The sequence below is a fragment of the Ursus arctos genome, unplaced genomic scaffold, assembly GCF_023065955.2.
Source record: "Ursus arctos isolate Adak ecotype North America unplaced genomic scaffold, UrsArc2.0 scaffold_1, whole genome shotgun sequence".
Taxonomy (NCBI): domain Eukaryota; kingdom Metazoa; phylum Chordata; class Mammalia; order Carnivora; family Ursidae; genus Ursus; species Ursus arctos.
Window position 1 is genome coordinate 64082958 of NW_026622763.1, and position 25985 is coordinate 64108942.

The 25985-nt window shown below is 35.4% G+C and overlaps 1 protein-coding gene across 1 annotated transcript in view; it reads right to left on the bottom strand.

The window, feature by feature from the left end:
- Window positions 1-2334: 2334 nt before the first annotated feature.
- ZSWIM2 (zinc finger SWIM-type containing 2) overlaps window positions 2335-25985 on the bottom strand; it is a 30242-nt gene continuing 6591 nt past the window's right edge. Inside the window, exons 4-9 of the mRNA XM_026492373.3 lie at window positions 23929-24139; window positions 16530-16781; window positions 13727-13811; window positions 12923-13035; window positions 4067-4220; window positions 2335-3147 (exon numbers count right to left, since the gene is read on the bottom strand). Of these exons, the coding sequence (XP_026348158.2) occupies window positions 2335-3147; window positions 4067-4220; window positions 12923-13035; window positions 13727-13811; window positions 16530-16781; window positions 23929-24139 (1628 nt within the window). The remainder of the gene's footprint in view (window positions 3148-4066; window positions 4221-12922; window positions 13036-13726; window positions 13812-16529; window positions 16782-23928; window positions 24140-25985) is intronic.

Genomic DNA, 25985 nt, shown 5'->3' on the forward strand with positions numbered 1-25985 from the left:
AGCTCCCTACACCTGTGATCTTTTCATAAAATGTTTCAGTCCCTCCCACCCTTCTTCCCCTCTTGCCTTAACCTGTATTTCTTCTAAAGACTTCACTTCCCTGCAGCCCTGTCAGAAAAGGATATTTTTTTCATACTATCCTTGCATCAGGATCAGGGGATGGGGTCAATTTCTCTGTACTGCTTGACGTTTTCAGATCATAGCTCCAGACTTTCTTATAAAAAATGTCAGTTCCCTTCAGGATTTACCATTTCTTGATTCCTCTCCTTTTCGACCCCCTCCTCTGTAGACCTTTTAGATACCTCAAACTGAGGATTTTTGGCAATAGATTTACAAACTTTCTTCCCTCCCTAACTACTTTTATGAAGAAGGGTATTAATGTCTATGAAGCTGACCTGGTTATTGCCATTATTTCTCATTTTCCTTCATATTTTCATTCTTGCAGGCTTCGCTCTGCCACATCCACCAACATATGGCCATACCTGGAACCTCACTGAAACCTGCCCCCTTCTGAAATCTCTTCTTCAGGCATTACTTTCTCTGATCTGAACCTATTTTTTGCAGCATGCCTGCCTAGTACTCCTGTTTGACCAATCTTCGTCTTCTAATTCATTTACTCATTTATCTTGCCTTAGAGTAAGTCTTTTCCTATAATCACTTCTAATTTGTTCAGATTTTGAATCTACCTCTTTGATCTCTCCCTTGTTGAGGCCCCAAACTTGCTTGCTCATTTTCCTTTAATTGTAACTACCTACCAAAGCTGTAACCATGATGAATTCAACACTCTATCTTCTCTATGGTGGCACATAGATTGTGTTGTGCAGCTAAACATCATCCAACTGAGTCAGATTGGTAACATTATATAAATTCATAGCTAATAAACTTAAAAGGACCTTAAAATTGCCTGAAATGCTATTATTCTTCACCAGTCAGTTCACTTTCCATTTCTCTCAAGAAAATAGGTTTTTTTATCCTTTTCCAATGACCTCAAACATCTTCTTTACTCACTCTCTGCTGATATAGACTGCAATTTCACCACCTATTGCATCTAAATCTATAATACACACCTCCCTTCTGTTATAGTGGATAAGTCCCTGCATCCTACTATAGGCTATCCTGACACCTATGCTCTAGATCCTTCTGTTATTAACAATTATCACACATACCAGCTGTATCTGTCTGGTATCAATTATCACACACACCAGCTATATTTTTAATGACATTTAAATAGGTTCAAGTCTCAGCTTAAAATAAAACCAAACCAAACCAAACCCTGAACAAACATCTTCCAGTTACTTTTGTCTCTTCTCTCTCTCTCTTCCTGAGTTGTATATATTCCGTGTTTCCATGTCCTCACCTGCCATTTTCTCTTCAACCCAATCCAACCTAGACTTGGCTCCCACTGCTCCACTAAACTTTCCTAGCTATGGTCACTAATATTTTCCTTATTGCTAAAGCAAAATTGCATTATTCAATCTTGATCTTACCTGACCAATTGCTACTAATGGACTATATTTTCTTTCTTTGTTTTTCTAATATCACATATTTTTTTTTGTTTGGCCTCCTTCTTATGTGGCCACTTGCCTTCATAATTCAGTGGTTCAACAAATATTACAGAACACCCATGTTTGTCAAGCACTGCATGTTAAGTGTACAGCAGTGAATAAAACAACAAGGTCCTTGCCCCCAAATATCTTATATTTTAATGGGGGGTTTAAGTAATTTTATATAGTCTTCAAAAACAGTAGAAATAATAGAAATTTGGTAGTACTTATAAGTTTCTTGAAATCAGTGAAATCATTAAAAATGTTGTATGACTTATAGGATAATAAGTATTTTTAATTTTCATTTCATGTACAAGAAATACCTTAAAAAAATAAAGTGAAAAAGACAGCTACCATTAGGATTTTTCTATAGGTTTGTGGTGAATATTAATGCAAGAAAATGCAAAAAATATGCAAGGTCCTGGAAAGAATCCTTCCATGTTACATGTCATAAAGTGGAATGTTTAAAAAAAAGTGGCTCAAGGCAAGAAAAATCTATTTCCTTAATTTAAGTAAAAATACTTATTTTAATCACTATGAACTAGAATTTCTAAAAATTATTCATAATTAACAACATCCTGAACATACTCATCAAGACACCTAATGCTTTAAGTCTTATAAAGAATGGGGTGATTTCTTTTAAGAGTAGTTAGTCATAGACAAGTAGGCAAAATGACGACAAAGAATTCTATATACATTTGTCAAGAGTGTACAATGTTTATGTTCTACAAATAAAACATTTTTATGTTCAATATTCAAATATTTTCTGATGTTAATAAAAAATATATCTTCATAACTGAACTCCTTCCAATACTAAAGATAGCTCAGGACTTTTTGTATTTAAAGGATGAGATTCAGGCCTTCTTGACAGATTACTATATTTTTGTCTAATTTTTCCCACACAATTATTATATCTTTTAGACAAGCTTATTTTACTTGTATCCCAATTGACAATAAGATTTAAATCTTCTGGAAGTAAAGTATTTGATCTCTTCTTGTCTTCTCTTATTCTAGTACCAAAAGTCTTCTTTGGATTGTGGTTAATATGTTTCTGGTCTTTGGCCATCTTCTGGCTTTCACCAGTGTGGTACTTTTCATTGATATGTGGGCTTTCCATTCCAGTGGGACATATAATATTCTTGTGAGCAATAGAAGGAAGAAATGTTTGAGATGACATTTTCCCAAAGGGTCCAATTGGTAAATCTTGAAGATACCTGGGGAAATGTTGGCTAATTTTATATTCACAGATTAATTTTCTTGAGTTTGAATCATCTAACTTGATAGAGAGTAGATCATCTATTGTTATATTCTGATAGGTATCTGTTAGACTTTCAGGTGTATTCAACTTCTCAGAATTACGTTGAGGTATGCTAGGTAAAATTCCAAGTCTGTTTTGTTTTAAGACTAATCCAGTACCAGGAATAAAAAGTTCTGGTTCTTCCTGTTTTGACAGATGAGTGATGTTTGTGTTTGAAATAGACTGATGTGTGTGTCCATTTACTGCTGTATCTTTCCAGATTAAAGGGTTATATATAACTTGTCCATCAATAGGGCATGAATTGCACGTGTGGAATAACCAACTGTCAATACATTTCCTATGAAACTTAAAAAAAAGGTTATAAATTAATCAGAGATATAATTATCTTGTTTATAATGTTTACTATCTATGTAAGTTTCCCCCAGTTTCATTATTGTATTACTATTAAAACTATTTAGCAAGAATGGAAAATAATTATAATTTATCAAGTTTTATGGAAATATTTCAAAGAGGAAAATGGAATGGCTTATGGATTGATCTCCATTTTCAACACTAAAATGGAAAGGCTTCTATGGATGTCATTTTTGTAATTTCATTAAATCCCACTACTTATTCAAGTCATTAATTTCACTGTTGATATCTAATGAATAAAATTTATTAAATAATAAAAACAGTCATAACCAACTAGAGTTGGAAATGGATCTGATGATGGTAAACTATAAAATAACAAATCACATTCTTGGGAAGAAAACAAACTATCAGACATTTTAAGTAAAGGTGACTCTAAAACTATAAATATTTATTTAAAGTAACTTTATTTCAGAGAAATCCTGGTTACCAACTATATCGTGATCAAACAACATTAGACTTTAATTCTAGTGAATTCATTTGAAATAATAAACCATGTCAAATTAAACATTTCTGTTTCCTCCAAAGAATCACAAAAACACATTATTCTATAAGCTTTTTCTTTATAAGGGTAACAAAAGTAGATAAGGTAGATAAAATAATCTAATTTGAAGGGCCATTTTATCTTTCCTGGATAGCATATACAGAAGTGAGTCCTAATCAATAGAAATCCATCCATAGGGGATAGAGCTGCCTTCTCAATAGTCTCTGCTGCAGCTCTTCTATACATACTGCTCAATATGAACATCTTTGCACGTAATACAACTAAAAAGCGAAAGGAGAGGCTTAAATTGTCAATTCATTTGTAAAAACTAGCCCTATAAGGAAAGTCAAATTAAAATGATGTGACTTCTACCTTGTGAGTACATGGTAGCAATCTTATATGTTGACCCAGACAAAATGCCTTCAAACAAAGTCGACACTGATAGCCTGGAGCAAGCAGCTTACTATTCTTTGTAATCAGTAAGAGAGGCAGTGACTTCACCACTTGTTTTGGTGTGTAAACTTGGCTGAATGAGAATGAGCAGAAAGACATGAATATTTATATGTGATTATAGATCAGGAAGTAATCAATAGCACAGGTAAATAACCACCATATAAATAATATAAATGAATCCAATATTTTCTTGAACTGAAGGTAAGAAATCTCATACATTATAAAGTTGAATAAATCTAGTATACTGGTGCTGAACAAGATGGACTCAATTTCAACATCAACATCACAAATAACAAAATTTAATCAGTCATTTCAAATAAAAACACTAACCTAAAATTTTTTGATTTGTACTTTTTAATGTCATTTCATAAGAACAAAATTTTAATGAGACCACATACTCAAATTATTTCAGTCTAAGCCAACACTTACTCCTTGTGTTTAGAAAAATACAATCCAATTCATGATGTCATCTGGTAGGGAGGAAGGTGCATGGTAAGCCACATTAAATATTCCAGGCTACTGTGATAAATTGGTAGATGAGAATCTAAGAGGAAACTCATTTTCCCTTGGGGTATATGCTTACTACTTTAGTATTGTTAGTCTATGTTAATGTGATTCTAAAAGTACCAACCCCATTTTTGTACAGAAGTACAAAGAGAGAGAGAGGGAGAGAGAGAATCTCAAGCAGACTCCCTACTGAGCACGGAGCCCAACACAGGGCTTGCTCTCAGGATCTTGTGATCATGACCTGAGCAAAATCAAGAGTTGAATGCTCCAGCAATGGAGCCACCCATGCACCCCAAAATTTGTCAACTCTTAAACCCTACAGCTACTTTATCAGCTAAGTTTATGTAATATTCTAAATCCTTTGTTGTCATTCCAACAATCTTCACAGCATCTTCACCAGGAGTAGATTCTATCTCAAGAAACCACTTTCTTTGCCCATTCATAAAAAGCAACTCCTCATCCATTAATGTTTTATCATGAAATTGCTGCAATTCAGTCACATCTTCAGGCTCTACTTCTAATTCTATTTCTCTTGTTATTTCCACCACACCTGCAGTTATTTCCTTCACTGAAATCTTGAATCCCTTGAAGTCATCTGTGAGGATTGGAATCAACTTCTTCACAACTCTTGCTAATGTTAATATTATGACCTCTTTCCATGAATAATGTTCTTAATAGCATCTAGAGTGGTGAATTTTTTCCAGAAGGTTTCCAATTTACTTTGCCCAGATCCATCAGAGGAATCACCATGACAGCTATAGCCTTACAAAATGTATTTCTTCACTTCTGGGGAAGATGACAGAGTAGGAGTATCCTAGGCATTTAGATAACATTTAGATACATTTAGATAACACTCACATCAGGTTAAATAACCAAGAAAATGACCTGAAGCCTATCAAAACAGACTTTCAACAGCTAAATTAGAGAAGAATCTACACCAAAGAGGGTATGGAGGGCAGAGATCCAAGTTGGGAGCCAAACTGACCTGTGAACCTCTCTGCAGGAAGGATGCCAACAGTGTGGAGATGGGCAAAGACCAGACCCCAAAGCAGTCACTGCAGGCATGGGGGATCTGCACTAGGAAGACAAATCCCCATAACATCTGGCTTTGAAAAGCAGAGGGGCCTAACTACATGAGTCCTTACAATCAGTAAGGCTTAACAACTGGAACTTGAAAAATCAGCAGGCTTAGGTCTGGGAGAGGCAGAGGGGATAAGAAACTGAGTCCTCACCCTAAAATGGAGAGCAGAACAACAGTCCCACTGAGATCAGCATAGAAACAGCAGTTTGAAAAACTGGGATATACAGGAAGAAGATGTATTTACTAATCTCAGAGCATGTGCTGGAGAGGCAGGGATCTTTGGGAAACTATTCCAAGAACCAAATAGCTGGTGGGCATCATTTCCCTCCCCTGCCTCCCAGCTAAATACATAGTCATGTGTTGGAACTGGTACAGCACCAACACTCTTCACCTACTTTGCTAACAGCAGCACCCTGCCCCTGTGTTCTCTGGGGATACACCCCTTCCAACAAGCCCTTGGCAAGAGTTCATCCAAAGAGGGGCCACAAGCCTGGCAGGGTACAAGCAGTTCTGGTAGGGGATGGCACCACTCCAAAGTTACTTCTGCTCCAGGGAGAGGGGAAAATAACCATACACGCCAGTTTTACTGGGCCCCAACAGTGGGCTGGGGCAGACCTGTGATCTGACTGCAGGCCATGCCCAGCAACAAAAGCCTCCCAGGAGATAACACAGGGAAAATGCCTTGCAGTTCAGTGCTATGCAATTCTGGCAAAAGCCTGGTCTCACTCAACTCAAGCCCAAGGCAGCCCCAGACTAGCCCAAATAAAACAGGGACAAACCCTGCCCACAACAGACAAACCACTGCAGATGACTGGACTGAAAACAAATGCAACTCAGCCACAGCATAGGGTACACACAATCACATGGGAGATACCCCTGAAGTGCCAGGTTGTGGTGAACAGGGGACAATGCACTACAGGGAACCACAGGACTTCTTTTTCTTAAGGCCACTACTTTCAAGATAGGAGATGTAGCTGACTTTCCTAACACTTAGAAACAGACACATAGAGTTAGACAAAATGAGGAGATAAAGGAATATGCCCCAAATGAAAACACAAAATCATAGCAAGAGAGCTTGATGAAATGGAGATAAACAATATGCCTGGTAGACAATTTAAAATAATGGTCATAAAGATACCACTGGACTTGAGAAAAGAGTGAAGGAATTCAGTGAGAACTGTCAACAAAGAGATAGAAAGCATAAAAAAGAACCAATAGAGATGAAGAATTCAATAATTGAAATTAAAAATACACTTGAGAGAATAGACTAGAGGAAGCAGAAGAATAGGTCAGTGACCCAGAGGACAGAGAAATAGAAAGCAATCAAGCTGAACAGGAGAAAGAAAAATAATAATAAAAAATGAAAATAGACAAAGAGAACTCAATGACACCATCAATTGTAATAACATTCACATTGTAGGGATCCCAAAAGGAGAAGAGAGAGAAAAGAGGGCAGAAAATTTATTTGAAGAAATAATAGCTGAAAACTTCCTGAATCTGGGGAATGAAACAGAAAACCAGATCCAGGAGGCACAGAAAATCCCCAACAAAATCAACTGAAGGAGGTCCACATCAAGACACGTAGTAATTAAAATAGCAAAAAGTAGTGATAAAGAGATGATTTTAAAAGCAGCAAGAGAAAAGGAAGAAGTCAATATAAGGTGAGGCCCATAAGGCTATGAGCTCATTTTTTAGCAGAAACTTTGCAGGCCAGAAGTAAGTGGCATAATATATTCAAAGTGGTGAAAGAAAAAAACCTTCAGCCAAGAATACTAGATCCAGCAAGGTACCATTCAGAATAGAAGGAGAGATAAAGAGTTTCTCACATAAACAAAAGTTAAAAGATTTCATTACCACTAAACTAGGCCTACATGAAATGTTAAAAGGGACTCCTTGAGTAGAAAGGAAAGGCCATAGCAGGATTAAGAAAAGTAGGAAACACAAAAGCAGTAAAATTAAGTATATCTATAAATATCAGTCAAGAAATTCATAAAATAAAAGGATGCAAATTATGACAGCATATCCTAAAATGTGGGAGAGGAATAAAAATTTAGTGCATTGAGAATGGGTTGAAACTTAAGTGACCATCAACTTAATATAGACTGCTATATGCATAAGATGTTTTATATAAACCTAATGGTAACCACAAATCAAAAATTAGTAATGGATATGCAAACAATAAAGAGAATTGAATCCAAGTATATCACTAAAGAAAGCCAGCACCATGAGAGAAGAGAGAATGATTACAAAGGAACAGAGAAGAACTACAAAACAAACATAAAACAAGTTAAAAAATGGCAATACATACCTTCAATAATTACTTTGGACACAATGCTCCAATCAAAAGACAAGGGTGATGGAATGGATAATAAAGCAAGAACTATACGCTGCCTACAAGAGATTCATTTCAGACCTGAAGACTCATGCAGATTGAAAGTGAAGGGATAGAAAAGCATTTACCATGCAAATCTAAGTGAAAATAAAGCCAGAGTAGCAATTATATCAGACAAAATAGACTTTAAAACAAAGACTGTAATAAGAGACAAAGGATACTATATAATCACAAAGGGAACAATCCAACAAGAAAATATAACAATTATAAATATTTATACACCCAACATGGGAGCAACCAAATACATAGAGCAGCTAATAACAAACATAAAGGAAATAATTGGTAGTAATACAATAATATTAGGGGACTTTAACACCTCACTTACATCAATGGACAGATCATCCAAACAGAAAAGCAACAAGGAAACAGTAGCTTTGAATAACACATTGGGCCAGATGGATCTAACAGGTATATTCAGAACATTTCATCTAAACAGCAGAATACACGTTTTCCAAGTGCATATGGAATTCTTCAGAACAGATCACATATTAGGCCACAAAACAGGTCTCAACAAATTAAAAAAGATTGAAGTCTACCGTGCATCTTTTCTGACCACAACACTATGAAACTAAAAATCAACCACAGAAAAAAAATCTGGAAAGAACACAAATACATGGAGGTTACATAATATGCTATTAAACAAGGAATGGGTTACCCAAGAAATCTAAGAGGAAATTAAAAAAAAATACATGGAGAAAAATGAAAACACAATGGTCCAAAATCTTTGGGATGCAGCAAAAGCTGTTCCAAGAGGGAAAGTTATAGCAATACAGTCCTACCTCAAGAAACAAGAAACACCTCAAGTAAACAACCTAACATTATATCTAAAGAAGCTAGAAAAAGAAGAACAGACAAAATCCCAAACTTGTAGACAAAAGTAATAATAAAGATCAGAACAGGCATAAGCAAAATAGAAGCTAAAGAAACAACAGAACAGATCAATGAACCAGTATGATTCTGGCAGAAAAACAGACAATGGAAAGGAACAGAAAATCTGGAAATAAACCCACAGTGATATGGCCAACTAATCTTCAACAAAGAAGGCAAGAATATGCACTGGAAAAAAGTCTCTTTGATAAATGGTGTCTGGATAACTGGACAGCTACATGCAGAAGAATGAAACTGGACCAAACTCTTACACCATACACAAAAGTGAACTCAAAGTGGGTTTAAGGCCTAAATGTAAGACCTGAAACCACAAAAATCCTAGAAGAGAGCACAGGCAGTAATTTCTCAGACATTGGCTGTAACAACATCTTTCTAGATACGTCTCTTCTCTTTTTAAAAAAATATTTATTTATTTTAAAGAGAGAGAGAGAGAGCACACACCAGTGGGGGGAAGGAGCAGAGGGAGAGAGAGAATCTGCAGTGTACTATGTGTTGAGCATGGAGCCCGATGTGTGGCTCAATTTCATGACCCTGAGATCATGACCAGAGCTGAAATCAAGAATCTGATGCTTAACCAACTAAGCCACCCAGGTGCCCTAGATATGTCTCTTTGAGGCAAGAGAAACAAAAGCAAAAATAAACTATTAGGATTACATCAATATAAAAAGCTTCTGCACAGCAAAGTAAACAACTAACAAAACTAAAGATAACCTACTGAATGGAAGAAGAAATTTGCAAATAACATATCTGATAAATGGTTAGTATCCAAAATATGTAAAGAACTTATACAACACAACACGAATCAAATAATCTAACTAAAAAATGGGAAGGGGGCACCTGGGTAGCTCAGTTGGTTAAGCCTCTGGCTCTTGGTTTTCCACTCAGGTCATGATCTCAGGGTCTTGAGATCCAGGCCTGCATCAGGCTCCATGCTCAGTGTGGAGTTTGCTTGGGAGTCTCTCTGTCTCCTTCTGCCCCTCCCCCCGCTCCCTAAATAAATAAATAAAATCTTTTTAAAAACAAAATAAAATAAATTAACAATGTGCAGAAGAAGACATGAGCAGACATTTCTCCAAAGAAGACTTACAGATGGTCAACAGGCACATGAAAAGTTGCTCAACATCACTTGTCATCAGGGAAATGCAAATCAAAATCACAATGGGATATAACCTCACACCAGTCAGAATGGCCAAATGAAAAACACAAGAAACAACAACTGTTGGAAAGGATGTGGAGAAAAAGGAGCCATCTTGTATTTTTGTGGGAATGCAAACTGGTGCAGCCTCAACTATGGAAGACAGTATGGATGTTCCTCAAAAAATTAAAAATAGAAATACCCTATGATCCAATAATCACACTACTGGGTATAGACCCAAAGAATATGAGAACACTAATTTGAGAGCATATGTGCATCCCCATGTTTACTGCAGCATTATTTACAATAGCCAAATTATGGAAACAACTCAAATGTCCATTGATAGATGAGTGGACAAAGAAAAAGGACACACACACACACACACACACACACACAGACACACTGGAATATTACTCAGCCATAAGAAAGAATGAAATCTTTGTCATTTGCAACAACATGGGATGTAGAGGTTATAATGTTAATGAAATAAGTCAGAGAAAAACAAATACCATATGATTTCACTCATTTGTGGAATTTAAGAAACAAAACAAAGAAAAGCAAAGAACAAAGAGAAAAAGAGACAAACCAAAAAACTCTTAACTCTAGAGAACAAAATGGTGGTTATCAGAGGGGAGGTAGGTGGTGGGATGGGTGAAGTAGGTGAAGGGGATTAAGAGGACACTTATGATGAGCACTGAGTAATGTATAGAATTGTTGAATCACTATATTGTATATCTGACACTAACACAACACTGTATTAACAGTTAAACTGTGTTTAACTCCTGGAATTAAAATTTAAAAAATTATTTCTTAATAAGACTTGAAAGTCAAAATTATTCATTAATTCATGGGTTGCAGAATGGATATTGTGTTAGCAGGCATGAAAACAATATTAAATAGTAACGTCAAAGATCACAGATCACCGTAACAAATATAATAACAATCTGAAAAAGTTTGAAATATTGCAAGAATTACCAAAATATGATACAAGACATGAAGTGAGCAAATGCTGTTGGAAATAGCACTGGTATACTTGCTTGATATGGGTTATCACAAACCTCCAGTTGTAAAAAATTCAATATCTGCAAAGTATAATAAAGTCAAGTGCAATAAAACAAGGCATGCCTATATTTTTCAGAAAAGTTTATATTTCATATCGCTTTACAGATATACTTCCATCATACTACAACAATTGCTTTTACCAAGGTCATCTAATTGTCAATTAGAAAAACAACTGTGTATTTTTATTATTTAAGGAGGTAACCATACTTTATCTTGAAATTATCTCCTTTTATTTATTCTGCTTTCTCTACCTAGAATGCTTTTCTACCTAATGCTCTTTTGCTTCTACCTACAATATCTTCAAAACCTTTAGTTACACAATTTGTCACTCTAATGGGTTGGTGTGATACCCAGCCAGAGCCAGAGGAAATGGAGATGGAGAGCCTTTGCATAGGCTTATTATACACCCACAAGGTATTTTATGCTCTGCAAGAGCTGTGGTCTACAAAGTGTGTGAAGTGCCCATAGGACATGGGTAAACTTCCATTGGGCTGGACAGAAATGTGTTTTTGTGTTATTGAGAACAAGTACAATTTTTATTTGGATAATTCACTGAAATTATTATAATTTTTTTAAAGATTTTATTTATTTATTTGACAGAGAGAGAGGCAGTGGGAGAGGGAACACCAGCAGGGGGAGTGGGAGAGGGAGAAGCAGGCTTCCCACTGAGCAGGGAGCCCGATGCAGGGCTCTATCCCAGAACGCTGGCATCATGACCTGAGCCGAAGGCAGACGCTTAATGACTGAGCCACCCAGGCTCCCCTGAAATTATTTTTTAAAAATTAATTTTATCTCTGGGGGCGCCTGGGTAGCGCAGTCGTTAGGTGGCTGCCTTCGGCTCAGGGCATGATCCTGGCGTTCCCGGATCGAGTCCCACATCAGGCTCCTCCGCTGGGAGCCTGCTTCTTCCTCTCCCACTCCCCCTGCTTGTGTTCCCTCTCTCGCTGGCTGTCTCTCTGTCACATAAATAAATAAAATCTTTAAAAAAAAATAATTTTATCTCATCCTTTCAAAATGACCTCTTTTGTATACCTTTTATAGTGTACCTCAAATGTTAATAATACACAGCATGTTTAATTTCTCTAATGAAGAATATGACAAAAAATCTGGAAGCCTAGCCACTAATAAAGAAGCCCAAACAGTGTTATAAAACACAACCAATCCACTCATCATTCTTCCTCCACGAGGGTGAAATAGTGGGGCAATGAAGAAGAAAAGATTTCCTTCCCCTAGAGGTCAATCACTTCAAAGCAAATATCAAATCCCCCTGCATTTTTTTTTATAACTTATATCAGTTTATATCATTTATTTACTGAGGGAACTACTATATCCCTAACAACAAGTAGACTCTCTGGTGGAATTAATAATAATAGACAAGATTATTTGAATATTTGCTGTGTGTATTAACTCATTTTATATTCACAAAATTCCTAGGAGGTTGGTTTTATGATTATTCATATTTTAAAGATGAAAAAAATGTGGCAAAGGGAAGTAAAGTAAAAAGCTCAAAAGTCACATAGCCAACTTGTAGTTGTACAAGGATTGGATTCAGGCGGTCTGACTCTAGAGCCTTCCTCTTTACTTGCATAATAATGTTAACATATGATTCATATTTACTGAATAAAGGAATGAAGAAAACTTACTCGAACTGAAAAATTATTTAAACGTCCCAAGTCATAAAAGAAATGTAAGCGTCACTGAGAATCTCACCCTTGCTTTCCTTGAAAATGTGGCATTTTTTCTTTTATCTCATTTTTAATGTCTATGTACTTTACAATTTCATCTGATCCTTTTTCTAGTGATCTCCATCTTTGATTTCTCATCTGTAATAGGTAAAAAAAGAAAATCACGGAAATTTTAATTTCGTGGATTAAAATTACTTTTGTATCAACAACATAATGTGAATGACAAAGACTCATTTAAAATACACCTTTTTTAACATTAAAAATTTACAAATTATTGGTGAGTCTAACATACTATTGCACAGCTACTATAATAACATTACTTTTTAAGGTAAAAATATTAATCAATAATGTAATTGTGGATGTTTTATCTTGTGTATTAAGTAGAAGGTAGCATTATTATTCAGCAACAGGAGACACTTCTAAGTGTACAGTTCAAATGATTGCAAAAACATTTTATTATTGCTAATGTAAGAAATTTTAAAACCATAAGTGGTTGTCAATAAGTTATATCAATTTGAAACACTGAAATTTTTTTAAAAAATGAATATTCAAGTTTAGTGACTGTAATTCCTATACTTAAGATTTATGCATAATATCATCAGATATTTGTTATTGTGTTAGTTTTATAAACTACCAATGTGATAACTGGTTGCCTTGTACATTCCTATGAAAATAAGTTCTCATAAAAATTTGCTCTTAGGTTTTTATTAAAAAACAATCAGCTCTATTACAAAGGGTTATCTATTCTTATTATTCTTAGATTTACTTTACTTAGATTTATAACAGGACAAATACAAACTCCATATAAAATTCAAGATGGATACGGTACCTCACGAAATGTGAATGGGTGAGAATGATGGCAGCAGCTATCGAAACATTCTTGGCATAAATGATATTCTATACATTTGGTACACCTAAAAAAACAAAAGACCAAGACATACAAGAAAAAAATTCAATTATTTTGATGGTTTTGATGAATAATTCCTGTCAAAATTTCCTGGGAACTAGGCAAATAGGACAAAGGCCCATATTATCTCACCCATATTAGCTTCCTACTGCTACTGTAACAAATTACAGCAAATTTAGCAGCTTAAAGAACACAACTTTATTATTTTATAGTTTTGTAGGATAGAAGTCTGATATGGGTCTCAACTAAAATCCAGGGGTTGGCAGGATTGTATTTGTTTCTGGAGGTCCTAGAGGGGATCTGTTCCCTTGCCTTTTCCATTTTCTAGAGGCTCTCTACCTTCCTTAGCTTAGTTTTTGGCCTTCTGTCCATCTTCAAAGCAGGCAGTGCTTTGTCTCGCTAGGCCTATCTTCCATAGTCACATTTCCCTCTGACTCTCTTTTTGCCTCCCCGTCCACTTTTAAGAACCTTCGTGATCACACTGGGTCCAGACAATAAAAAATAATCTCCTTATTTCAAGGTCAGGCATTTAGCAGTCTTAATTACATCTGCAACCTTCATTTCTCTATGATGTGTAACCTAATATATAGGTTCTGAGCAAAAGAATGCAGACATATCTGGGAGGGCATTATTTTGTCTACCATGTAACCCTTTCATGATTTGTTCCCACAGTACCTTAGCTTTCATTTATTTCTTTCTCTAAATTCCTAGAGGATTTATAGCCTATTAGATATTCTATCATTTGATTATACAATGTTTTCCAATTATTTCATAAAGAATTGTACTTAGCAGAATACTTCTTGAAAATAGGAATTATATTCCCTCTCTTTCCTCGCAACATAAATTATTCTCAAAGGAGAGTGTAGAGCAGTGGGCAGGGAGCAAAACAGTGGAGAATGCCTATATTTGGAAAAATTCTCCCCAGTGCCACTTTGGCATGCAGATTATTTTGAGCTGAAGTCAATCAAGCCCTAAAGGATTCAGGAAGAGCTTTTTATCTCCCCCTCAACTGCCTAAAAGGAATTTAGGTAGAGGCCTTGTCCAGAAAGAGAGCTATCACCACAGACAACTACAAAGAATATGGGCTAGGTCTGCTAAGCTGGAGGGAGCTCAGCAGGGCCTGTTTGTTCAAATTCCTCTTTGTGTTCCATTTTTTCTGCATGGCATGACAAACATTTGCTCTTCCCATCTTCCCATAGATTGTCTTCTTTCCCTTTGAAGCCCCAGACCCCTATCCCCTTCGTAGCTCAGCGTGGCTTATAAGCCTCAACTGCTTGTCTTTGAACCTCTCATGTCAATTTGAGACTCCCACATGAAAAAATTTAAATTTTTTTCTGCTATTAATCTGTCTTATGTCAGTTAAATTAATAGACCAACTAAAAGAAACTAGAAAGGTATAAAAAATTTTTTCCTCCTGTGCAGAAGATAGTAAGAAGAATCATCCACAAAGAAAGAGCAGTCAGAAAGCTCAGAATAATAGAGGCGTGCACTACCATTAACAAAATACTTAAAAGAAAGATTTGAAGTAGTCTGCTAAAGCCACACACTAATCATTTGAGGAATAGGCAAAAAAGAGGACTGAGAATTTTACACCATGGCTGCTTCATGTCCTCATTCCCCACAGCTGTTCCTCCCAATCCTCTCTTTCGCACATTATCCTAGCTCCTTACTGTTTGGATCCATACCTCTTGAAAACAATGGCTACTAAAACCAAAGATCAAGTCCTTCCTTTTTCTAATTCTATTTAACCAACATTCGTAACACTAGCTGAACACCTGCTAAAACTCTACAAAAAGTCTCCCCTTCTTCCTCAATTTAAAATGCTCCTTTGGAGCCTTCTCAGGCCAATTATTTTCCAGTAAAGACTCTTATAGTGATCCAGTTGATTTTATTCTATGTGACACATAGAGAAAACAAAGAACTAAAACACTTCAAAGCAGAAAAGTTATCATTTGTTGATGGGAGTGATAAAAAAAAGTTTTATGGTTTTATAAGAGGGTTCTAAAAATATATATTAATTGGGTTCATCATAATGTATTTCTAGGAAGACTGAAAAAAGAGTATATTTTCTTAACATACAGTTAAGCTAAAATTTTAGTTAAAACACAAATTTCCCGGACATAGCAATTAACTGATGTGTTAGTGTGGCAATTGTGGGAAAGTTTAGGGATTACTTACAGAAGTAACAAAAATTGTTTTCTCTAGCATTTATCTTGTTTTTAAAGTATAGGATTAAAGAAAAAAATATGTACTCATTGTAATTTCAAGTTTGGGAAACCTAATTAAATATTCAGTCAATCTAGTAAATATCCCTCTAGCTCAATCCTAGGAGTGTTTGGCAATGATTTCACTGATGGTTCAAAGAAAGTTATAGAAGTTGAGAGGTCTAGAAGTTGAGAGTTCTGAATTTGGAAACTCATTTAAGCCTGTGTCCAGAGCTTCCAGGACAAGATGCTACTTCAGACTCTCAATCTAGTACAAAGCCAATATGTTTGTGTAAGTGAAGAAAATAAAACAACCAGAATTTTTGAGGTACTGGGCAGACATAAATCATCAGTCTGGAAATCCTAAATAAGCAAACACCACTTAAGGCAAACACACTATATATAGAAGAAAGAAGGCAGTAATGACCAGTACCCTAATGCTCCAAGTTTCCTAAAGTAAAAAAAAAAAAAAAAAAAAAAAAGTTAGAATACATGTTTATAATTTTACTGTTGACACTTACTTATAACATTTCCCCTCAATTGGAAATTGTTTGCAGTTATTACAGGGAATTCCAAGGTGTTTGTCCAGTCGCTCTTTTTCAGCTGCAGTTACAAGTTTGCTAGAGTTTTTGAATTCTTCTAAAATAAGTTTTAATGGGGCAAACTCTTTCCTACACAGAGGACATTTCAACATGGAAGTGTTTGAAATCATATCCTGATAATTAGCTAGGATCTTCATGCATTTTATATGAATGCTATTGCCACAGCCAAACCTGTTAGAAATAAAATTTGAGTTTACCATTTATATATATCAAAGTTATATAAATTTATATAAATAAAACTTTCTGTGCTACCATTTTATTTCCCATAAAAATAGATTCTGAACTGATTTTCCAGATATAGCTTGATTATACACATAAACACTATTTTATCCACCTACTTAATCTATCATCTTTAATTTAATACATTAGAATTCCTAACAAATTCTCCCTCATTCCAATGAAATGGTGGTTTAAACAATTTTGCATCATTAAAATATTTTTCATTTTTTTTTAGATTTTATTTTTAAGTAATCTCTACACCCAGTGTGGGGCTTGAAACCACAACCCTGAGATCAAGAGTTACATGCTCCATTGACTGAGCCAGCCAGGTGCCCCAATATTTTTCATTTTAAAAGTGAGAATAAATATAACCTTAACAAAAGGAAAATTATAACAAGAATTATTGTTCTTAAATAAAAAGCATCACTGAGAGCAGGACTATCACCTCATTTTCTAGAAATCACACAATATGTGATTGTACCTGACAAATATTATGGAAAGAAATATTTTGGGAAATAGTTAATAATTTAAAAATATGCAATAGAAGCAGCCATATGGAAAACTACATGGATGAAAATTTTGGCCAATAATCAGGAGTAAGAAAATGAAAAATTCAATAACAAATTGTTGCCCAAATATTCAAGCCTAACTTTGCAGGGCCTCAAAGAATAGTATGAATATGACACTCTTCAACAAATATTTGTGTATAGGTAAGCATTTCAATTATTTAGGTTTAAAGATAGAATTTTGAGACACTGAAAAGAATTTTTATAATATTAAATTACTATCTTTACTCTCAGAAAATTCTTTGTAACTGGTCTAAGAGATAGTATTTATTCATGTGTATAAAACAAAAACGTGAAAACTATTCTACTTTAAAACTTAAAGTGGAGAGGGGAATAAACTGCAATTAAGTTTTAATTTTCACCCTTTATAATGTAGCCTAGAAGTATTTAGAGTAAGAACAGGACCTCTTACCACAGATAAGTTAGGAAACAAAAGGCCAATGAAATACAAATTAAGCAATAGGTAAAGCTTTTTGTTGTTTTTCTATGAATATGTCTCTTAACAATCAATTACAAACATATTAAATTACAATTTTTTCATAAGCTTTAAATATCCAAAGAAAAAAACATGTAGAAGGCTGGGAAGATGGCAAAATAGGAGAATCCTGAGCTCATCTTGTTCTGACACAATACTGACGTACACCCTGACGTAATAGCCACGTCAGTGCAATTAACTCAGAAACCACCTGAAGACTGGCAGAACAGACCTTTCACAGTTAATCATAGAGTGAGTGCAACATTGAAAAGTGTAAGAGGAACAGAGATATGGTCAGGAACTAAATCCATGGGGAGACTAGCCACAAATGGGAGGGACACCACAAGCATGGAGAAGAGGAAGGATCAGGCCCCACACCAGGCACCCAAGGCTCAGGGAACCTGCATTGGGAAGACAAGTCCCCATAACATTTGGCTTTGAAAACCAGTAGGGCTTAACATTGCCAGTTTTTAGAACCAGTGGGGCTTAGCTCCAGGTGAAAGGAAACTGAGTTCCCACCCTTAAAGAGCCAGCATAACATATAACTGAGCTGAGATACAGCAAAAAAGCAGTAGTTTGAAAAGCACCTGGGGTATCATGAAGGAGGTTTACTTACTAATTTCAGCATGTGCCCCAGAGGGGCAAGGATCATTAGGAAACTTCTCCAAGAACTAAAGAGCTAATGGGTGCCACTTTTATTTTCCCCCATCCCATAGGCTAGATAGCTGGATGCTTGCAGGAACCAGCACAAACACTCTTCACTATTTTGCTATCACAGTGCTTCCTGCCTCCACATTATCCTGTGGAGCCATGTCAACCAACTTGCTCCACTTAGGAGGTGTCCCTAGAAAGTAGCTGCCGTCCTAACACATTCTGCAAGCAGTCCTGGCAGGGACCGGCACCACTCCAAAATGATTCCTACCCTGGGGAGAGGAGAAGACAACTACATACACCAGTGCACCCACAGTCCCTGCAGCCAAACCTTAGAGCTGGCTGCTCAGAGACTGCCCTGCCAATCAGTGTAACTATAGCACTGGCACACAGACTGGGGGCGCATGAGGTCTGACTTCTGGCCCGATCCACCCATGGAAGCCTGTCAGGAGACAAGGCAGGAAGAGTAGGCTATGTAGAGATCAGTGTGATGACGGCCCCAACAGAGACTGGAGGTAAGCATGTGGTCTGGCTTCTGGCTCCATCTACCAATGAAAGCCTCTCAGATGATAACACAAGACAGTGCCCTGTAGTTCAGTGTGCCTGCAGCCCCTACAGACAGGATGAAGGCAAGCACCCAGTGTGACTATTAATACTGCCCAACTAAAAGCCTAGTGCTTTTAGATGGGTTCAAACTTAAGTGACCAACTTATATATACTTTTATATAGACTTTTATATGGACATAATGGCAACCACACATTAAAAAAACCTATAAATGATATAGAAAAAATAAAGAGAAAGGAATCCAAGCATAACACAAAAGGAAGCCATCAAACCACAACGGAAGAGAACAACAGAAGAAGAAAGGAACAGAGAAGAACTACAAAAACAACCATAAAACAAGTAACAAAATGGTAATAAGTACATACATACCAATAATTACTTTAAATGTAAATGAAATAAATGTTCCAATCAAAAGATGGTGAGCAAATGGTTTAAAAAAAGACTCATCTATATGACACCTTCAAGAGACTGACTTCAGACTTAAAGACATATGCAGACTGAAAATGAAGAGATGAAAAACCACTTACCATGCAAATGAAAGTGAAAAGAAAGGCAGGGTAGCAATACTTATATCGGACAAAATAGACTTTAAAACAAAGACTGTAACCAGTGAAAAATAAAAGGATATTACATAATGATAAAGGGAACAATCCAACAAGAGGATAGCAACTGTAAATATTCATGCACTCAACATGGGAGCACCTAAATACATAAAGGAACTAGTAACAGACATAAAGAAAGAAATTGACAGTGATACAATAATAGTAACACCCCACTTACATCAATGGATAAATCAGCCAGATGGAAAATCGACAAGGAAATAGTGGCTTTCAATGACACATTGGGCCAGATGGACCTAACAGATATTCAGAACATTCCATCCAAAAACAATAGAAAACAGTCTTTTCAAGTGCACATGGAACAATCTCCAGAATAGGTTGCATGTTAGGCCACAAACAAGCCTCAATAAATTCAAAAAGATTGAAATCATATCATGCATATTTTCTGACCATAATAGTATGAAATTAGAAATCAAACAGAAGAAAAAATCTGGAAAGAACACAAATAAATGGAGGCTAAATAACATGCTACTAAACAATGAGTGGGTTCATCAAAATATAAAAGAGGAAATAAAAATGCATGGAGACAAATGGAAATGAAAACACAGTGGTCCAAAATCTTTGGGATGCAGCAAAAGCTGATCAAAGAGGGACATTTATAACAATACAGACATACCTCAAGAAGCAAGAAAGATCATTAACAAACAACCTAACCTTATTGCTAAAAGAGCTAGAAAAAGAACAAATCCCAAAGCCAGTAGAACGAAGAAAATAGCAAAGATTAAAGTAGAAATAAATGAGATAGAGACCAAATCCCCCCCCCAAAACAAACAAAAACTCCTTAAATGATAGAATAGATCGATGAAACCAGGAGCTTGTTCTCTGAAAAGATCAATAAAATTGATAAACTTTTCATCGGCTTATCAAGAAAAAGTGAGAGAGGACTCAAGTAAATAAAATCAGAAATGAAGGGAAAAAAAACCAATGCCACAGAAATACGAAAAATTATAAGAGAATATTATGAAAAATTGTATGCCAACAAATTGGGCAATGTAGAAGAAATGGATAAATTCCTAGAAACATAACACCTTCCAAAACTGAATCTGTTTCCAATAAGAAATAGAAAATTTGAACAGACCAACTACTAGCAAGGAAATGAATTGGTAATCAAAAAACTCCCAAAAAAGTCCAGGACCAGATAGCTTCACAGGTGAATTCTACCAAACATTTAAAGAAGAGTTAATACCTATTCTCAAACTTTTCCAGAAAATAGAAGAGGAAAGAAAGCTTCCAAATTCATTCAACAAGGCCAGCATTACCGTGATACCAAAACCAGATAAAGAAACTATAAAGAAAAGAGAAGTATAGGCCAATCTCTCTGATGAACATAGATGCAAAAATCTCATCAAAATATTAGAAAACCAAATCATACAATACATTAAAAAATGATTCATCACGATCAAATGGGGTTTATTCCAGGGATATAAGTGTGGTTCAATATTCATAAATCAATCAACATGATATATTACAATTAACAAGAGTTAGGACAAAAAAATCATCTCAATAGATGCAGAAAAAGATTTGACAAAGTACAACACCCACTCATGATAAAAACTCTCAACAAAATAGGTTTAGAGGGAACATTTTTCAACATAATAAAGGCCATATATGAAAAACTCACACTAAAATCATACTTAATAGTGAAAAACTAAGAGCTTTTCCTCTAAGCTCAAGAAAAAGACAAGGATATCCACTCTCACCATTTTATTCAACATAGTACTGAGAGTCCTAGTCATAGCAATCAGGCTAAAAATAAATAAATGACATCCAAATTGGTAAGGAAGAAGTAAGACTTTCAGTATTTGCAGATGACATAATCTATATAGACAGAACCTTATAGACTCCACCAAAAAAATACTAGAACTAATAAATAAATTCAGTAAGGTCACAGGATACAAAATCAATATATAGAAATCTGTTGCATTTCTCTACACCAATAATGAAGTAGCAGAAAGAGAAATTAAGAAAACAATCCCATTTATAATTGCATCAAAAAGAACAAAATACTTAGGAATAAATTTAACCAAGGAAGTGAAAGACCTGTACTCTGAAAACTATAAAACACTGATGAAAGAAATTGAAAATGGAGGGCGCCTGGGTAGCGCAGTCGTTAAGCTTCTGCCTTCGGCTCAGGGCGTGATCCCAGCACTGGGATCGAGCCCCACATCAGGCTCTTCCGCTGGGAGCCTGCTTCTTCCTCTCCCACTCCCCCTGCTTGTGTTCCCTCTCTCGCTGGCTGTCTCTATGTCAAATAAATAAATAAATAAATCTTTAAAAAAAAAAAAAGAAATTGAAGATGACACAACAAATGGAAAGATAGTCCACATTCTAGGACGGAAAGAATTAATACTATTAAAATGTCCACACTACTCAAAGCAATCTACAGAGTCAATGTAATTTCTATCAGAATACAAACAACATTTTTCACAGAACTGGAACAAATAATCCTGAAATTTGTATGGAACCACAGAAGACCCCAAATTGCCAAAACAAACTTGAGAAACTAAAACAAAGCTGGAGGTATTACAACTCCAAATTTGAAGATATAAACAAAGCTGTAGTAATCAAAACAGTATAATACTGGCATAAAAATAGACACACAGATCAACAGAACGGAAGAGAGAGCCCAAAAATAAACCCAAACATATATGGTTAATTAATCTACAACAAAGGAGGCAAGAATATGCGATGAGGAAAAGACAGTTTCTTCAACAAATGATGCTGGGAAAACTAGTCAGCTATAGGCAAAAGAATGAAACTGGACCCCGTTCTTACACCATATGCAAAAATCAACTCAAAATGGATTAAAGACCTAAATGTGAAATCTGAAACCATAAAAATCCCCAAAGAAAACATAGATAGTAACTTCTTTGACATCAGCCATAGAGTCATTTTCCTAGAGATGTCTTCTCAGGCAAGGGAAGCAAAAGCAAAATTAAACTATTGGGACTACATAAAAATTAAATGCTTTCTGCACAGCAAAGGAAACCATCAACAAAATCAAAAGATAACCTACCAAATGGGGGATGATATTTGCAAGTGGTATATTTGATAAGGGTTACTATCCAAAATACATAAAAAAACTTATACAACTCAACACCAAAAAACCCCCAAACAATCTGATTAAAAATGGGCAGAGGATCTGAACAGACATTTTTCTAAAGCAGTAATACAGATGGTTGACAGACACACGAAAAGATGCTCAAGATCACAAATCATCAGGGAAATGCATATCAAAACCACAATGAGATATTACCTGATACCTGTCAGAATGGCTGAAACAAAAAACACAAGAAATAACAAGTGTTGGTGAGGATGTGGAGAAAAAGGATCCTTCATGCCCCATTGGAAATGCAAATTTGTGTATCCACTGTGGAAAGCAGTATGGAGGTTCTTCAAAAAATTAAAAATAGAATTACCATGATTTAGTAATTCACTAAAGGTAAATCACTGAAGGAAAACAAACACATGAATTCAAAAAGATAATGTACCTCTATGCTTATTGCAGCGTATTTACAATAGCCAAGTTATGAAAGCAACCCAAGTGTCCATCGATAGATGAATGGATAAAGAAGGTATGGTACACACAAACACGCACAGAATGGAATATTACTCAACCATAGAAAAGAATGAGTCCTTGCCATTTACAACACCATAGATTAACGTAGAGGGTATATTCCTAAGTGAAATAAAGCAGTCAGAGAAAGACAAATACCATATGATCTCATTCATATGTGGAATTTAAGAAACAAAATAAATGAACAAAGAAAAAAAAAGAGCAGCAAAATACCACTCTTTTTTTTCTTTTTCTTTTAAAGATTTTTATTAATTTTTTTTTTTGAGAGAGAGAGAGAACAAGTGGGGAGGAGGGGCAGAGGGAGAGGGAGAAGCAGACTTCCTGCTGAGCAGGGACCCCAACATGGGACTCAATCCCAGGACCCTGGGATCATGACCTGAGCCTAAGGCAGATGCTCAACCAACTGAGTCAACCAGGTACCCAAAATTTCAGACTCTTAAATACAGAGAAGAAACTGGATGTTGTCAGAGGGGAGGTGAGTGGGGGAATGGGTGAAATAGATAAAGGGGATTAAGAGTACACTTACCTTGATGAGTACTAAGTAATTTATAGAATTGTTGAATCATTATATTGTATACCTGAAACTAATATAATGCTATATTTTAATAATACTTCAATAAAAAAGAGAAAGAAAAGGCATGTCACCTGCAAAATGTGACAGGAAGTTTTTTCTCTAAAAGTACTTCTTGACAAATTGAGCAGATATCATCTGAACCAATTTCCTTCTGTTGAATGTACCCATCTTCTTCAATATGCACAGTTTCATCATTTGTTCCTTGTTGGGGAGTTTGAACTCGATGTATCCCTCGGAGCAAGTCACTGATTTCTCCTTCCACGAGACCTAACTGCAAAGCAGCTAGTGAAACATCCCAAAGTATTAAAATTCAGTGGCAAAACTGGAGATACAGAAATGTAATAACTTATGCTGAAAGTTAGAATTTTCTTTCAAATATCAGATAGTTTTGATTGAATTATTACATCTACATTTACCACTATTTGTATTTTTTTCAGCTAAAAGGTGAGGAAAGAGTCATTTAGAAAAAGAATGGAAGTTATCTTTTTTTCTTGTAACTGAAAAGAGTCAGTGCAAGTATTGCATTTTATAAAGGTTTTACATTAATTATATGATAGCACTCATCCTTGGATTTTGACTGTTCAACTTGTCCATAAACAAATATTTTATCAACATAGAATCAGAAGAAATGGACAAAAACATAAAGGAGAAACAGGGATATTTGAGTCGTTAGTAAAATTATTATTTGTTAAATGAATAGTGAATGAATGGATAAGAGGAGAGCAAGACTCAATTAATTGTGCCTACTCTCCTGTCTTGGTTTTATGTTTGTATAAGAGTGTCTTGGTAGCCACATCTTTCATAGATTTGGTTAGTATTCCTCAGGACAACCTATTATGAACCATGTTGCTTACAACCTTGGTATACACATTTTTTGAATTATGAATTTTCTCCATCCTGCTGTCTTTATAAGAAATTATTTTCTAATACATATAGTTTTGATCAGGGCATCCTAGATTTTTTATTCCCTGGCCCATCCCAGGCTCTTTTCCTTTTCTCTCTCCTTAACATGCCATAATTTAAATGCCATCTGTTATTGGTACCCCTGAATTCTATTCATTTTATACATCCTTTAATACATTTAGTAATTTTTAAAATAAATTTTTAAAATATTTGCAAGACAATAAAAAGCTTTATTTTTCTGGAAAGTCTTGCAATTAAACACTAAAAATACTGAAAACATCATAGATACATTTCAGTACAGAAATCTCTGTTCCTTGTATAAGGTGGGGTGTCAGGTGGAATGTAAGAGGCTAACATACTTTAATTAACTATTACTTTGGAGGATGAGGGCTATTTGTCACAGAGAGAGAAACATCTGCTCTCTAAAATAATGGGGAGGAAAATGAAGAACAAAAATTGTGCTTTTGGGAATAAAGATTTTCTAGGGCAGCAGAATTACTGAAACATAAAATTTCATAAGAGGATCTGGTCATAAACTGTCCTATGTGGTGTAATATGAATTGGAAAATGCAAGGGAGAAACAAACTTCTGAGATAACTTGGAATAATTAATGTATGAGACTATGAAAGAATATGGAATGGAAGATGTTCAATTTCATTAACATCAAAGAAAAGTGTGTTGAAATAGGAATGAGGCACAGACACAGAATAAATATTGCTATTGAATAAGCAGTGATAAATAAATGAAATGTTGTTTCCCTTATGCTATTTCTTTTTGCATTTAGAAAAGTTATATGAAGGGGGCGCCTGGGTGGCTCAGTCGTTAAGCGTCTGCCTTCGGCTCAGGGCATGATCCCAGAGTCCTGGGATCGAGCGCTATATCGGGCTCCTCCACTGGGAGCCTGCTTCCTCCTCTCCCACTCCCCCTGCTTGTGTTCCCTCTCTCGCTGACTGTCTCTCTCTCTGTCAAATAAATAAATAAAATCTTAAAAAAAAAAAAAAGAAAAGTTATATGAAGGCGTTTTAGATCTTCTAGGGGTATGTTAGACACATGTGAGAATGGACACTTTTCTTATTTAAGTTTACTAGGAATGAATAGATTATAATGAACCTTGTATCTGGTGTTGTTTCATGTTTTGTATGATAGCCTTTTTTTCTAAAACTATAGAAATATTATTAACATTTCAAAGTATTTCTATGTATTTTTTAATTATTTTCTTTGCGGA